At 59.2% G+C, this 15,691-nt stretch overlaps 1 protein-coding gene across 1 annotated transcript; it reads right to left on the bottom strand.

Moving 5' to 3' along the window:
• Positions 1 to 356: 356 nt before the first annotated feature.
• On the bottom strand, positions 357 to 15,320 carry CD244 (CD244 molecule). Its single transcript, XM_054587611.1, has 9 exons — positions 15,116 to 15,320; positions 9,521 to 9,859; positions 9,158 to 9,436; positions 7,891 to 8,004; positions 7,469 to 7,533; positions 5,709 to 5,777; positions 2,942 to 3,007; positions 1,628 to 1,684; positions 357 to 629 (listed from the first exon to the last, which is right to left on the bottom strand). The coding sequence occupies exons 1-9, from the start codon at positions 15,318 to 15,320 to the stop codon at positions 552 to 554; spliced, it is 1,272 nt and encodes a 423-aa protein (XP_054443586.1). The 3' UTR covers positions 357 to 551.
• Between the last annotated feature and the right edge of the window lie 371 nt (positions 15,321 to 15,691).

Raw genomic sequence — 15,691 nt, 5'->3', positions numbered from 1 at the left:
AGCTGGCCAGAGGCAAGGGTGTGTACGTGGAGGGGCCAGTTTTCCCTCCCCATTTGAGGGAAGCCCGGCCTGGCCCCTTGGAGAACCTGCCAACAGTTACGGCTGGTTAGTCCACCCTCAGGGGAGGCCGTTTCTCATCCTCTGAGCCCCCGTTACCTGTTCTCTCTCTTTGGAAGGTGGGAGGGTCCAGAAACGTGTCCATCCCAGATCAGAGAGGAGGGGGCACACGTAACAGACTGGAAAGCCAGGAGAGGGGGCGTCGATGCTAAAACACCTGACGTTTACAGAGAGCTTGGCGGAGTCCCAGTACCTGGGCTTGCCTGTGGTCTTTGTCAACTACCCAACCTCTCCACCCACTCTTGTATGACCTGTAAGTTGAAAGATATTATTTAACAACCTTGCTCTTTTAATGGCTGTTAGAAATCATTTTCAAAACAAAATATAGTCCATGGACGAATTCCCAGACTAGGAACTGTCCTTTCAAGCTCTTGCGACAGCATCCGTTGCGTTGATTCCCAAAGCAGATGCTGGTGGGGAGCCGGCCACAGCCACTAGGAGTACACGCAGAAGTTCTCCAGCTCCTTGCGGGTTAACACGGAGTTCCGAGCTTTGGGTCCTGGCTTTCCGACCTGCGGGAGGAAGGAAGTTCAGACCCTCCCACCCACAGATCCCGCAGCAACCCCACAACCCCATGGGGTGTGCATTGTTACGCCCACTTCACAGAATGAGAAAAGGAACTGCAGCAGGGGCCTGAATCCAGTGCTTCCGGCTCCACGTCTCGTGTTTCCCAGCCACGCCACGCTTCCCCGTGACCCCCGGGGATGCCTCGGACCGCGCGGCGCTCCCTGCAGCCCTGGGCTGTCCCGCGGCTTTCATGTGGAGCCGCAGTGAAAAAACCAAGGAGCCCAGCAGGGACCTGCCTGCCCCTTCCCTTGGGACCCACAGTGGCATCGTCGGTGGACCGCAGAGGGAAGCTGGGGTGCAGTCTGAGGCCAGCGGGGAAGGAATGGGGGCTCGCATGCCTTTTTTCCTTTGGGTACAAATGGAAAGTATAATCACACCCACTTCACACATTCTGTGGGGGTTAAATGAGGCAGTTCACACAAAGCTGCACTGTCAGGCCGCCATGCGAAACCTGCCCTAACCATGGAGACCCTCCCCCCCTTCCCTGGAAGGTCTGACGGACATCAGCTCAGCCACCAGGCTCAGGGGCACTTTTGTAGACCATCCACCCCAGCAGCAGGCCGAGGTCACCGGTCTCCTGGAACGATTCCCGATGACTTGCCGACTTTGGAAAGTCATTCAGACTCACTTACCCTGCTCCCTCCGATCCCCCCAACCCTCGGACACACTGGGAAAGGGGACGTGTCCAGGGCGCGGCTCACAGCTGGAGGCCAGCCTGGGCAAGGCCCTGATCTGAAACGCAAGCTCCCCAGCAAGAGCCAGACTCCAACACACGATGTGAATTGTGTGAGACCGTCGCTCCGCTGGAGCCGCAGTTTCTTCATCTCCGCAACCGAAACACGGGGTTAGAATTTCCCTAAAACCCTGGAGATGTTTGGACTGTGTGGGCGACTTTTTCACAGGCGGGCACTGAGGGCGTTCGGAAGGAGTCCCGGAGCCTCACCTCATCGTAGACAGTGCAGGGCGAGGAAGGGCTGCGTCCCGTCTTCTTGGGGCCAGGCTGAAACTCAGAGGGTGAAAGGGCTTAAATTCGGGTTAGCAGGTGTCCCGCTCTGAGCCCGTGTGACAGGTCCCAGCCGAGGCTCGGTGCCCAGAAAGTCCCTGCAGTGTCCCCACCGGGAACAAGTGGGATCTCCCCCCGCAGGCGCTACGATGGCCCCAGAGACGGGGCACACGGGCTGGCCGGTGACAGGTCATTCCTGAGCCACGTCCGGAGTCCAGCGTCCCACCTCCACCCACCCTCAGACCACGCGTGCCCACACACGCACACGCACACACACGCACACACACGCAGCCTCAAGCCAAGGGCCTGCTCCCTGCACAGCGCACGCCCCTGGCGCAGTTTGGAAACTTCAGGAGCCCGAAGGGTCCTCGCACTATAAAAGCAAAGCCTGAGACTGCCTATGTGACCGTGTGCTGCGGCTACAGTTTAAATATAATTCTCTCCCATCCAAGTTGATTGAATGAGTTATTGGAAGAAGGGTGAACCAAAAGTCTGAAAACACGTCCTGAACTCTCTCCTGCATTTGATACACATGACCCCTGACATGCGTGCACGTAATGCTCCACAGTGTGACAGGCTTCCAGCATGTCACTGTGCTAAGGTCATGGATCTGCACCGTGGCTCCAGACGCGGGAGCATCGTTCTTCCCGCCCCCTCACACCCACGATGAGAGGATGACAATGGCACCAGCGTGCTCGGCTTTGTGGCTCCAGGCACACAGGACAGCGGTGAGCCCAGCCCTGACCAGGAGGCGGGGTGCCCCTGAGGGGCAGCTTCCACCTGGAGGCCTCGCGAGACGTGACTGGCTAGCGCCTGTCTGCTTCCCTGCAAGTCAGAGTGTGTCTCTCCGGACCCTGTGCAGCCCCCCAGCTCCAGGCCAGAGGTCACGCACTGGAAACCTCTGCAGCTCTGCTCGCCTGGGTCTCAGCTGGCCTGGAAGGACCCCGTCCCTGGTCCCGTGCACGAAGCACTTCCTCTCTGTTCGATTGTCCTCAGCCTCCCGCAGAGGCTCTGAGAAACACCTTTAATCCACTCTCCTCTGGTCTCAGAGCTGTTGTTTTTCTCCATTTTCTAGTTGGCTGGTCGACATTTAAATACAGTCATTCCACACCAGCTACTGGGAAACACTCAGCGGAAGACAGCTCCGCCAGGCGTGCCCACATGCTCTCTACACACACACGCCTGCCCTGCACACGCAAGACGGACGCCCCAAGTAGCCACCCGCCGCCACGCGCCCCTGGAGGGGAGGCTCACCTTCCGCGTGACCTGTATCACTGAGTACAGTGTGTACGCCTCTCTCTGTGGTGTGGAAGCAGGAAGCTGATGAGGAGAGAAATGAAATCCTCTCAGAAGCACAGAACCAGCCCAACTCCAGGGAGGGTGTTTGTTCTCCCGCCCCTCCCCCTCAACCCTGCCCAAACATAAGCTTCCCAATTTTTTTTAATATATTGATTTCAGAGAGAAAGATGAATTTGTTGTTCCACTTATTTTTGCACTCCTTTGTTGACTCTTTCTTCTATTCCTCGCCTGAGGATACGTTTTAATGAATTCCGAGAGAGAAAAGGGCGGGGGATGCTGACAGGAGGGAAAATAGCGGCGGTCGGTCCTTGTCTGTGCCCGGACCAGGAATCCGACCGACAACCCCGGCGTATCGGGACCATGCTCTGCCGACCTGAGCTCCCCGGCCACGGCCCAGACACGAGGCTGACATGTTTGAGAAAGGAAGCCTGGACTAGTCAGGCAGTCAGACGACCTGGACGCCTCTCCCTCTGTCGCTCGACAGTCGCTACTTGCTGAGCGGGGCTCTGCTCCTGCGCTGGCCCCTCGCCCTGGAACATTCCTGTACCATCAGAATGACTACAATTTACCTCATTCTACAGATGAGGCCCCAAAAAGGCAAATGGCCCAAGTCATGTTGTTCACACTAGAAACAGGATTTAAACCTAAACTCTCCAGCGTGCTCTCCTCAACATCTTAATGCCGCCCTCTGGCAACACGCCTTCCTTCTCTGGACCTGAAACAAAAACATTCCGCAGGGCAGGTAACCCTGCAGCGTCTAAGATGCTCCAGAGGAGGAATCTCACTGGCCCTCAACGTCTCAGATTCCTCCCGTTGGAATGAAATGTGGCCAAAGCAGGGCGACCGAAGAGTCAGTCGCTCTCACATCTGCGGACGGAAAACGGGCCACATGCTAAACCCGACAGGCTCAGGGGGGCCTGCACGGCGACCTCCCAGACGCAGAGACAGACAGTAACCGCCTCGGATGGTCTGACGTTAAAACTTTCTGACTAGAGGGGCGTCGTGGTCACGTCCTAGCCCTGCATCTTCCCGGACAAAGGTCAGTGGGTCAGTCTTTACCTTAACTGGGCCTGTTATCTTTTTGCCTCTATGATAACATCAGAATGTCGGGGTAATTTTCTTTCTCCAGACCCCTCAGCGCATAATTTCCCATAAAGCCCCTCACTGTTATCATGTTACGTGCTCATTGTTCTTTTTTTTTTTTAAGTGATTGTTTTAAAGATTTTATGTATTTATTTTTAGACAGAGGGGAAGGGAAGCATCAGTGTGTGGTTGCCTCTCGAGCGCCCCCTCCTGGGGGCCTGGCCTGCAGCCCAGGCAGACGCCCTAGACTGGGAGCCGAACCGGTGACCGTTTGGTTTGCAGGCAGGCACCCAATCCACTGAGCCACACCCGCCGGGGCAAGCGTTAGCTGCTAACACCTACCTACCCTATCCTGTACCCACCTCTGTAAAAGGAGTACCTGTCTATTATTTTACGTCTTTCCAACCCCTGATGTTTCCCAGCCCCTGCTTTGCTTCCTCCCACCTCCCTAATCTGTCACCACTGGATTTGATGTTATCCCTCTCGTCTTCTTCTCTGATCCAAAAGTATAGAATAAGGTGCAAAACTGCCATTTTCTGGAGCATTTTCTCAGTCCATTGAGATTTTGCTTCCCAGCATTTGCCATCCATTTAGCTCAAATAAACTCATAGAGACTCTTACAGGTTTGGACGTCTCTCAGTCAACACGTCTCCCTTTAAGGCTCTTTGGCTGGACCCACTGCCCCCAAGTGGGGGTGGAGGAGGCGGCACCCTGCCTGGGAATCCCCAGGGCAGCACCTCCGCCCCCGCCCCCGCCCCCCTCTCTGCCCTTCCCTGGCTCCTTCCTCTTCCTGCTCTTTCTCTGAAGCCGACCCCACTTCCCCAAGTATTTCCCGTGCCCAGCAGCTAGGCCGCCAAGCTGATGAGGCTGCTGCTTCAGGTCAAAGTTCTTTAACATTAATAATTATAATACCTTTTACCAGAACTTTTTCGTCACTGGCCACCAGCGGGCAGTGTTTCCCTAAAGAGACGCCAGCCTGGGCCACGCTGGCCGGGCGCTGGCTGTCCACGCTGGAGGAGGCCCCCCCAGTTTATGGGTCATTTCCTGTCATCCCAGACTGCAGGAGACGGGGCAGGGGAGGCTCAGAAGCCATTTCGCTCAACTTAGCCACGGCCCAGCCACGCGGCCTCGGGCACGTCAGTCAACCTCAGAGCGTCTCCTCCTCTGTGGGAGGCCCACTGCCTCACGAGGCTGTTGGAGAAGAGTCGTCACAAGAGTGGACATCGTGCTTCCTGAATGTTACCGTTAAGTCGCTAAGTCATAGTGAGGTAAGAGAGGGCGACGAAGACCTGCTCTCTCCTGAAAACAGGTGAAAGAACACGTGGGGAGAGAAAGCGCAAGGGCCTCAAGCGCCCGAAGCAGCAGGGAGGGAAGAGAGCGGCTGAGTTCCCTGCCGCCTGCTCCTCCCCGTCCCCCCCGCCCCCCCAACCACACTCCCCGCCACACCCCCGGGCCTGCTCCCACCTCCCCGCTCTGCTCTGCTGCAGGGACGCCGGACCCCGGCTGCGATCTCGCCCACCAGCTCCGCTCCGGGAGCATCAAGGTCTTCCTCTGCCATGCAAGGGTGTGAGGTTTTCTTGGGGGTGAGGGAAAAAAGCCCTCTAGACAGATGTGGCCTGGAAGAGAGAAGCCAGCGTACCTGGGGCTGGATCGAGGCGTAGATGGTGCTCCCTGCCACAGGGGAGTCCCGCTCCTTCTCCCTCTGCTCCTGCGGGAGAAACAGCGGAGGACACGTGGGGACATCAGCAGGCGGCGCGGGCTCAAGCGTTTGGGTCCAGCGGAGAGACAGCATGAAGAGGAGGAGCCAGGGGGCCTGGGGGGGTGCGGCGGGGGGGCACCCCCGATGGGGAGAGGCAGGAGGGAGAGCAGCTCACGACGCACAGTCTGCCGGGACACCGGCACTGCCTCGGCGGGAAGGGGCAGCACCGTGTGACCCCGCTCCATGGGCTCCTGCCACCTGCCGCACTTGGGCAACTTGGAAACAGCCCTGGGCTGGCTCCTCGGTCACGGCCCTGAGCTCCGAGGGGGCTGTGGTCTGACCACCACCCAGACCAGCCTTGGTGGTCAGCCTGCCCTTGGCCTCCAGCCAGCCTCCTGCGCAGCCGCGGCGCCGAGAGGGGCCCTGGGCCCCTGTCCCGCCCCACAGGCCGCGTGGGAAGCATGCTCGGCTCTCTCCCCTGAGCCTATGTCACCAGGGTGGGCTCTGGAGGGTTCATCTGGGGCGGGGGCTGGGAGGAGCAGAGAAACCCCAGCTGCCCCTGGAGGCTGGAGAGTCACAGGCACCTGGCAAGACACAGAACTCTGCTGTTTTTCTCTCCTGCCCAGGCCTGTGAGGAGTGTCTCCAGAGAGGTGAACTCACATGAAGCCTGAGGTCGAGGCCTTTGGAGGGGCCTGGGGGGCAGCAGGGAGAGGCCCGGAGGGGCCAGGCCACCAGGTCGCCTTGCTCACTGCGACGCGGAGCGGTGGGTCTGCGTCCCCAGGAGGCGTCTGCACTCTAAGTAAGCATCCCCCCTCTGCTCTTCTTCATTGCCCTGATCGAAAGTGCTCTTCATTGTTGGAGCTGCTTTTGGTGGGCACCTGGGCGTGGGTGGCTACAGGTGTTGCAGTCGCTGTGCCCGGCACCAGGGTCGGTTCTGAGGGGAGGGCGCAGTCTGCTTTCAGGGGCACCCTGACATCCCACGCTGACCAAGGCCCCGGGGCAGGGGAGGAGGCCCCGCACGTCACTTCCTGCCTGGCCCCCAGGCCCGGGCCCAGCCCCCGGGATGGGGCCGGGACGGTCCTCCTGTCCCCCTTCCCACGGGGCAGTTCAGGGAGGTTCAGCCTGTGCCCACATCCTGCCCTGCAGCCCCTCCGCGGTGCCTCCTCTTCCTCGCCCCGGGGTGACAGGGGGTTGTGGGTCCCGCCTGCAGGGACGCGGCCCGGCCCCTCGCGCTGCGGTCTCGCGCTCTGCGCTGCCTCAGCCGGCCTCAGGCCTCCCCCACCCGGAGCCGGCGACTAGGCCCGCAGGCTTCCGCGCGCCAGGCTGCACCGCGCCCGCAGCGCGATGATGAAGGGACGCGCAAAAGTGAATGGGACTTGCAGGGACGCGAGAATTTTGGTCAGACACGAAAGAGGAGAAGGCTGCACTTGCTCTGAGCCTCAGGAAAGGAGGGCACCGGGGCGCCACAGCGGAGGCGCTGGTGGCACCGCCCTGGGGTCCCCATCGGGGCAAGTGCAGCTCTGCACCCGTTTTCCTCTTTCCGTCCGTGGTCAGAGCCAGGACGCCGAGGGGGACAGAGGTGGGGGCTGAGGGCCACTCCGAGAGCGCCACTGGGTGCTCCGCGCCCGCTCTCGGAACGGCCCCTCCCGAGAGCGTTCGCCGGACCCGCTGGGAGAAGCCCGGCCGCAGGGCGCCGTACTTGATGGCGGGTCCGCAGGCTGTGGACGTCTTCGTACACCGTCAGAGACTCCTCGGGGCTGGGCTCTGCGCGGGGGGGAAAAAGCAGGGAGCAGGGCTGGGAGTGGCCCGGAAGCCACCACCCCCGCCCCCGCGCACGTCGCCCCCAGGAGCCGGACGGAGGGAGCGGCCGGGAAGGAAGCAAGTTAGTGCTCTTCCCCGGAGACCCGGCGAGCTCGGGGGCAGCAGCCAGCGACGGCCTCCCCCAGACCTGCTGCTGCCGGGAAAGCCGCGGGTTGGGGAGCGGACTGTGCGCACCGCGGAGACCCGGGCCGGGGAGCGCGGGCCGGGCAGCCGCTGCTTCCGCTCCCGACCGCGGGCACACGCGGCCCGGCCCCGCCGCCGGGATGGCGGGGCAGCGGCCCTCGGGGACCTTCCACTTACCTGCCGGCTTCCTCTTCCTTCTGTGCACGCAGACGCCGGCGAGGACGCCTGCGCCGAGCAGCAGCGCGACAGCGGCACCCGCGACAATCATCCCGAAGGCCAGGGAGCCGAGGGCTGCGGGGTGCGAGCGCGCGGCGTGAGCGCCCGGCCCGCGCGCCCCACCACGTGTGACGTCACGTCCAGGGGTTCCCCCTGCCTCCCTGGGCAACCCTCCCGCAGCGACACTGGGCGCTTGGCTCAGGTTTTCGCCTCTCAGGCCCGGTGCCCTCCGGCGACCCGCTTCCCCTCTCGGGCCTCCGCGCTCTCACTTGGGGAACGGAGACAATGTCACCCGCACGGGGGGATTCGTCACCTGATCTAACAAACGCAAAACGGAGTGAACGTCACATCTGTCTGTTCTTTGCTTTTAACTCAACAAACGTTTGGAGCAAGTCTCTCCTTTCACCTCCCTGCTGATCCTGCCTTCTCTGCATTTCCTGTGCAAACTTCTTCAGTTAACGACGGAGGGGGAAGGGGTTGGCTGTTTCAGGTGCCAGCAGATGAGGCTCTTTACAATTAGCATCTGATGTAATTAACAGTAACTCTGTTAGGCGTTTAGTGCGGTCCTTCTCACTTTACCCAGGGAGGTCTGCGAGCCTGTCACAGCCCCTGTGGAGGAGGAGGCGTGGCTGAGAGACCCAAGGACACGCCCCTGTCTGCACGTGGCTCCCACGTGTTTGCTTCTTCACCTCCCTCCTGGGCTACAAGTTCCTTAAAGACAGGGACTGCAGGTTGTTTCTGCCTGTGCTGATGCCCCATGACGTCTTATTTCTCTGATAAAAAGCGGTGCATGGTCAGCTCCAGGGAATCAGGATCAGCACAGGCAGTAAACCTAGGGCTCCGCCAGGCGCCACTGTGACCCCTGGCGCGGTCACAACCCAGGGTGCTACTGGGGGCGTGTGGTGAGTCACCTTGCAGGGAACTACGTGGTTGGGGAAGCTGTGACTCGAGAGGAGACAGCAGGGCTCTGTCCGTCTAGGCAGGAAGCCAGCCAGCGGCCAGGGCCGGGCCGCTGCTCCCCAGGCAACTGCGCATTTCCCGCAGGAAGGAAAGAGGCCCACCTGCCGGAAGGAGTCTTGATGGGGACGCAACTTCTTCCCAGACGCAGGCGGGCCACCTGCCTCCAGGCCACCCCCGCCTGGCGTCACGCCCCAGCCTCTTGAGCGCCTGAGCCTCATCAGCGGCCCTGCACCTCACCCCCTGCTCCAGCCCAAAGCGCGGCACCTACCCGGGAGCGCGCTCAGGCAGCCCTGGCTGAGCGTGAGCGTCTGGTTGGCGCCGCTGACCAGGTTGCTGACTTCGCAAGTGTAGGAGTGCGGGCCGCTGCCGCTGACCTCGGTCTGCTCCAGTGCGGACACGTTACTCAGCCTCAGGACCCTCTCTCTCCCTCGGTACCAGGTGTAGCTCACGTTGCTGCCCCCGGAGACCAGGCAGGACAGAGTCACCCGGCACTTCCCTCCGTCCAGGGCCTCCAGCCACCCCAGCAGCCTGAGGGGCCCCACCGGGTCTGCAAGCGGAGACTCGGGTCAGGGGGTGCTGCACAGCGGCCCGGCGGGGCCAGAGGGCAGGGAGAGCCACCCTGGGCACTCACCCAGCACAGAGACATTGAACTGGTGTGTCCTGACCAACCCCTCGTCATCCGTGGCCTCCAAGTGGTAGAAACCGCTGTCCCGCGGCTCAGCTGCCTCGATGACAAGGGATAGGTTCTTCATGATAAAATAGGGCCGGTTGTTGAGACGATTGCATTTCAAAGTTCCGTTGTTCAAATCAGAACGATTCTTCCAAGAGACTATCACACAAACATTAAACTTTGGATGCAGCTGTACCTTCCATTCGAAAGAGATTGCATTTGTCTGGATGCGGCGGGGGACGTGCAGCCAGACAGCTGTTTCTGAGGAGCCCAGCACACGCTCGGAGGAATCGAAGAAAGCTGGCGAAGAGAGACGGGGGAGGGCAGGGCTGGCGCCGGGCCGGGGCACGCGGCCAGCGTGACTTCCCTTGAGCCAAGAGGATGGGGCCCCGTAGGACCCCAGAGCCTGAGAACCTGAGAGTGCACATCCTGTACTGAGGACCCCCAGCTCTGAAGGAGCCCACAGGCCCGTAATAAGAGCTAACAGCTCTTGAGTATTTACCGGGGACAGGCAGGTTTTAAACTCTTTCCATGTTTTAAGCCTTTCACTTCACAATGGCCCTACAAGATTCTTGCCCCCTTTTACAGGTGAGGAGACAGATTTAGAAAGAACTTGAAAGTAACCGCCCCAAGTGCCAGTGTGCGAACCACGAGCTGGAACCACACAGCCAGTGGGGCCTTACAGGGTGAGTTCTTAACTACAGGTGTCCAGAATGAACATCACTCCTGATGGGACTTCCTCCCTGCAGCGCTGAGGTGACCAGTGCTCGCCAGCGGTGACCGCCAGGCATTCTGCAGAGTCACACCCAGTAGGACAAACACTCCACGCTAAGCTCGTGCCCCCCTCCTGCGCCCGGCCACGGGCCTGCGCTCCTGACCCTCCTGGGCGGCTGGGCACAGCACCCACGGTCACTCCTCACTAGTGTTGGCCAGCATGTTTCCCTTAAATCCTCACCTGAGGATGTGCTTATTGATGGGGGTGGGGGGGGGGAACATCGATTGGTTGTCTCCCACATGCGTCCTGACCAGGGACTGAATTCGCAACCTTCTGCTGCAGGGGATGAGTCTCCAACCAACAGCGCCACACAGCCCGGGCACGTTTGCCCGTTTTCCAGCCACTAGAAAGCTCCCACACGGACTGCTGCACGGAGCAAGACCAGAAGGGGAGGAGGAACATGCTGCCCGGGCACATCCCAGGCCCTCCCTCCCTCCCTCTCTGGGGCTCAAGATGGGACCGAGTGTGTGTGACAATGTGGCACAGGCTGCTTGTTGCCGCACCCCGTGGGGCAGGCAGGGCCATCTGAGGCGAGAAGGGGTGTTCCTGTGGCCGCCTCCGGCAGGAAAGTCATGTGGCATCCCCCGTGGAGGCAGCAGATAAGCAAGGCCGGGTGGGCTGGGGAGGCCAAGGAGGATGTGGAGGAGAGAGGAGGGGGTGGGACGGTCATACAAACAGAGCTGTCACGATGGAGGGGGCTCTTCAGATGCGCCTGGGCCTCAGGAGCACCCTCAGCCCAGCCACACCCTCATCCCAGCATGCCCGCCAGACACCAAGCAAGTACCAAAAGGGCCTGTAATTACTACGTGGTTGACAGAATATGTTCCTTTGATCGTACCACCCTCAGGTTGAAACACACGGGGCTCCTATTCCTGCCCCGGCACCGGGAGCGGATCTGACTACGAGCAGGACAGACAGAGGCTGTGCCAGGCGGCCCTGTGTTTGTCCCCACGGCCTTCGGGCTGCCCGCGAGAGCAGGATGCAGCACGCGGTGCGCAGGCGAGGGCACAGGTGGGCGAGACGTAACCAGCGCGCCTACGGAAAGGACACGGGCTGTCACCGACTACGCGGTCTTCCCCGGGTCCCCACGGGGGGTCCAGACCTCGTCGTGCACCCGGGGTCTGGGAACCAGTCCTCCTTTTGTTCCACAGCCTACACTTACTGGCTGAGATCAATAATCACCTAAGGAATTTTAATTCTGAAAACGGGAGGCCAGTTAAAGACACGCTACCCGACACTCCCACTGAGAAGATCTAAGAAAAAAATGGGCAACATAAAAAAACATGTTGTTAAAGGCATCAGGGAGCTAATAAAAAAGTGAAAAATTAAGGGTCAGGATCTGAAAGAAGGAAACTTGAAGAGATGAGACCAGCATTTTTCACTGCTGTTCCCAAGGGGTACCTTCTGATTCCACAGAAAGCAGCTCGAAGGCCAAGTGGCTGAACGCAGCTTCCGAGCAGCTCACGGAGCTGAGAGGGCAGGGCCCACTCCTGCTGGGGGCGGGGGTGCAGCTAACACCCGCCAGACTCGGGGCTGGGTTGTGAACAGCTCCATGCTGAGAGTTAAGCGTGAACAAGAAATATACCCGCCCTCACAGACACTTAAACCCAGTTTTGAATCATCTCCGCCCTGATTCAGACCGAAGTGCTCTAGAGCCTCTGTTACTGCCTACGTGGCTGCCTTCTGGAGGCAAACATCAATTATCCCTGGAGAAAGATAACATCAACCAGCCCTGACCGGTGTGGTTCAGTGGATTTGGCTTCGTCCTGCAAACTGAAAGATCACTGCTTCCTTTCCAAGTCAGGCACATGCCTGGGATGCTGGCTGGGTTCCTGACGGGCGGCGTGCGAGAGGTAGCCAATTGATATTTCTCTCCCTCTCTTTCTCCTTCTGTTCCCCGCCCTCTAAAAATAAATAGACTTCCAGCCAAGAAGGAGACATCAGTAGATACACTTTGCCTACTCACACAACCAAAAGAAGGACAACAACAAATTTAAAAACAAAAAATAACCAGAACTGCCAGAAAATCGAACTGTATGGATATCCAACAGCCAAGGAGCTAAAGAAGACACATTCACCCAGACCACGTCACAACGCAGCGACCTGGGTCACCCCGCCCTGGAGAAGCCTTGAGGCTCCGCCCCTTCCAACATAACAGGTCACCGAGACAAAGAAATATCGCCCAAATGAAAGAACAGGTCAAAGCTCCAAAAACAGAACTAAGCAATGAAGAGATAGCCAACCTATCAGATGCACACTGGTAATCAGGATGCTCACAGAAGTGGTTGAGTATGGTCACAAAATGGAAGAAAAAGTGATGGCTATTCAAAGTGAAATAAAGTAAAATATACAGGGGACCAACAGTGAAAGGATGGAAACCAGGACTCAAATCGATGCTGTGGAGCAGAAGGAAGCTATAAACTTTCAGTCGGAACAGCATGAAGAAACAAGAACTCAAAAAAATGAGGAGAGGCTTAGGAACCTCTGGGACAACTTGAAACGTTTCAACATCCAAGTCATAGGGGTGCCAGAAAGAGAAGAGGAAGAGCAAGAAATTGAAAACTTATCTGAAAAAAATAATGATGGAGAACTTCCCCAGTCTGGCCAAGGAGATAGACTTGCAGGAGATCCAGGAAGCTCAGAGAGTCCTAAAGAAGTGGGACCTAAGGAAGCACACACCAAGGCACATCATCATTACATCACCCAAGATTAAAGATAAGGAGAGAATCTTAAAAGCAGCAGGAGAAAAGGAGACGGTGAAATGTAGCAGTAATACGACAACAAACTTACAACTATCAACAACTGAACCCAAAACAAAAACAAACCAAGCAAACAACTAGAGCAGGAACAGGATCGCAGAAATGGAGATCAGAGGGGAAGGGGAGGGGGAAGAATGGAGGGAAAAGGCACAGGGAAAAAGCAGCATCAATAGTAGGTACAAAACAGACAGGGGGAAGCTGAGAATAGGATAGGAAATGGAGAAGCCAACGAACTTACAGGCATGACCCAGGGACAGGAACGAAGGGGGGGTGAACGCTGGTAGAAGGGGGGTGCAGGGCAGAGGGGATTAAAGGGGAGGAAAATTGGGACAACTGTCATAGCATAATCAATAAACTAAATACATAAAATTTTTTTTAAAAAACCATCAAGCACACCATTAAAGTATTTCCAAAATTTTTCATATATAATACCCAAAATAAAACAAACACTAAACAGCTCTAACAAAAGGAAATACATCCAAAAACCAAAAGAAAACATAAGCCACAAAAGCAGACCCAAGGGGCGTCTTGATAATAGGTATTAATCATAAACTTTAAAGTAATTGTGTTTATTATGTTCCAGGAAATAAGTTGGAGAATTTCAGTGGAGAACTAGTATGACTCTCCTGGAGAAGCTACTGTGCAGCTGCTTCTGAAATGGGGCCTTTCTTTTTTTTTTTTTTAAAGATTTTACGTGTTTATTTTTAGACAGAGGGGGAGGGAGGGAGAAAGAGAGGGAGAGAAACATCCACGTGTGGTTGCCTCTCGCAGGCCCCCAACCTGGGACAGAGCCCGTGACCCAGCACTTGCTCTGGGCAGGAGTCAACCGGCGACCTCCTCCCGGTCTGTGGGACCACGCCCCCCCCACCGAGCCACACCGGTCAGGGAGCAATGGGGCCATTTTACTAAAATGCAGCAGAAGCCGTGAGCCTGGTGGGAGCTGTGAGGCCGCCTGCAGAGGAGCCCGGGGCGGCGCCAGAGATGCCCTGGAGCAGGCGCAGGCAGGAGGCCCGGTGGCTTTCCAGCAGCTTCTGCGGGTGTGAGGAAATGAATAAGAGCCGGGAGTCTGCGGCGAGGGCAGTCGCAGGAAGGTCTGGGGTGTGAGCAGGCCCTGGGCGGCCCCTGGGTGAGCGACGGCGTCCGAGCCGGGAGGGACTCCCCCCAGAAAGGAGCAGCCCAGAGGCGGGCGGGCGGACACTGGAGAGCCCCTCAGGGCAACCCCGACGTGGGGGGCTGTGGGTGGCAGGACTGGCAGGGCCCCTCCTTGGAGCAGGAGGCTGGGGCCCACCAAGGCTGTGGTGGTGGAGCGGGACCCGCCGCGATGGTGAGGCTTTGGGACTGCCTCTTAGGAGAATGGGAGAAGCTGTGGGCCGCCTCGCGGGCCCAGCTGAGATCAGAGGGGCTGGACCCAGGTTGCTCTTCCCTGTTAAGTTTTCTCCTGCAGCCTCAGCAGCTCGGTGGTGCAGGAGGGAGGGTGGCTGGAGTCAGGCAGGGCTGGGAGGGGCCGGCCGCGGTGGCCGCAGGGACACAGCCAGGCGCCGGGGGCTGGAGACCGGGACCCACCAACAGGTCGCAGCCCCTGTCCCAGAGGGGCCTAGATGACACACGGAGAGAGAAGCGATGCCGGCAGGAGAAGAAAACATCCACACAGTGTTCGTGCGCACAGTGAGAGGCAGTGAGTGCGGGGGTCAGAGGGGAGGCCCAGGGAGGGTCCAGGAGGCCCAGGACGCGCGCAGCCCCTGCTTGGCAGTTTCAAGGCCCCTCTTCCGGGAGCTGCGCGCCGGGCTGGGCCAGGAACTGGGCCGAGTGCACAGGAGGGCGCAACTCTGCAGCTCGGGAAGAAGTGGGCAGCCGGCTCCGAGGCCGGCTGGCCGAACCGGCAACGCCCCTCGGGCGACCTGCACCGAGGCAGGGGAGGCAGCCACCCAGCTCCCTGAGCCGCGCCTGCTGGCGGCCGCGGAGGCCTGACCCCGGGGGGGCGGGGGGCCGGCGGAGGGAGCCAGGCAGCAGGGCAGCCCCCACCAGCCTGCAGGAGGATGTTGAGGTTTTCCTCGGCCCAGGGCTGCAGCGAAAAGGCGCGAGGCGGGCACGGCAGGGGGGCTCCCGCGGGGTCTGAGCGCCGAGGGCCGGCCGATTCCAGCTGGCGCAGCGCAAGGCTCCCAGGAGGCCCAGGGCCTCCTGGGCCCACCGCGCACTTCGCGGCCTCTACGCTCCCGGCCCTGCCCATGGTCCATGGTCTTCGTGCCCGCGCGTCCCCAGCGGCACAGCCCTGAGCCCACTGGCCTCTGGCCGCGCGCTCTTTCCGAGACAGCGAGTGCACGGCCTTTCACGGTTCCATTCAAACCCTGCGAGTTCCCTGCTTCTGTTCCGGCCTGTCCACTGCTGAGACTGTCCTCGCTTGTCCCTTCTTATTTACCCTTCAAGGCCCCTTCCCCAGGTCCACACCCAGGAGGAAATCTCCATTTTCTCAGTTCCCTTTCCTCACAAACACAGATGCCTGTGAGCAAGACTTAGCGTTTCCTGTCTCCCCCTTACGCTCGTTATTTTACATGCCCGCTTTCCTCTGTCTGGAAGATTCTGAAGAACAGAATCCCCCTG

This window comes from Pteronotus mesoamericanus, unplaced genomic scaffold, assembly GCF_021234165.1.
Source record: "Pteronotus mesoamericanus isolate MK-2021 breed Mesoamerican mustached bat unplaced genomic scaffold, CSHL_Meso_final scaffold_1186, whole genome shotgun sequence".
Classification (NCBI taxonomy): domain Eukaryota; kingdom Metazoa; phylum Chordata; class Mammalia; order Chiroptera; family Mormoopidae; genus Pteronotus; species Pteronotus mesoamericanus.
The sequence above is the reverse complement of the archived record's forward strand: the minus strand, read 5'-3'. Positions and strand labels throughout refer to the sequence as shown.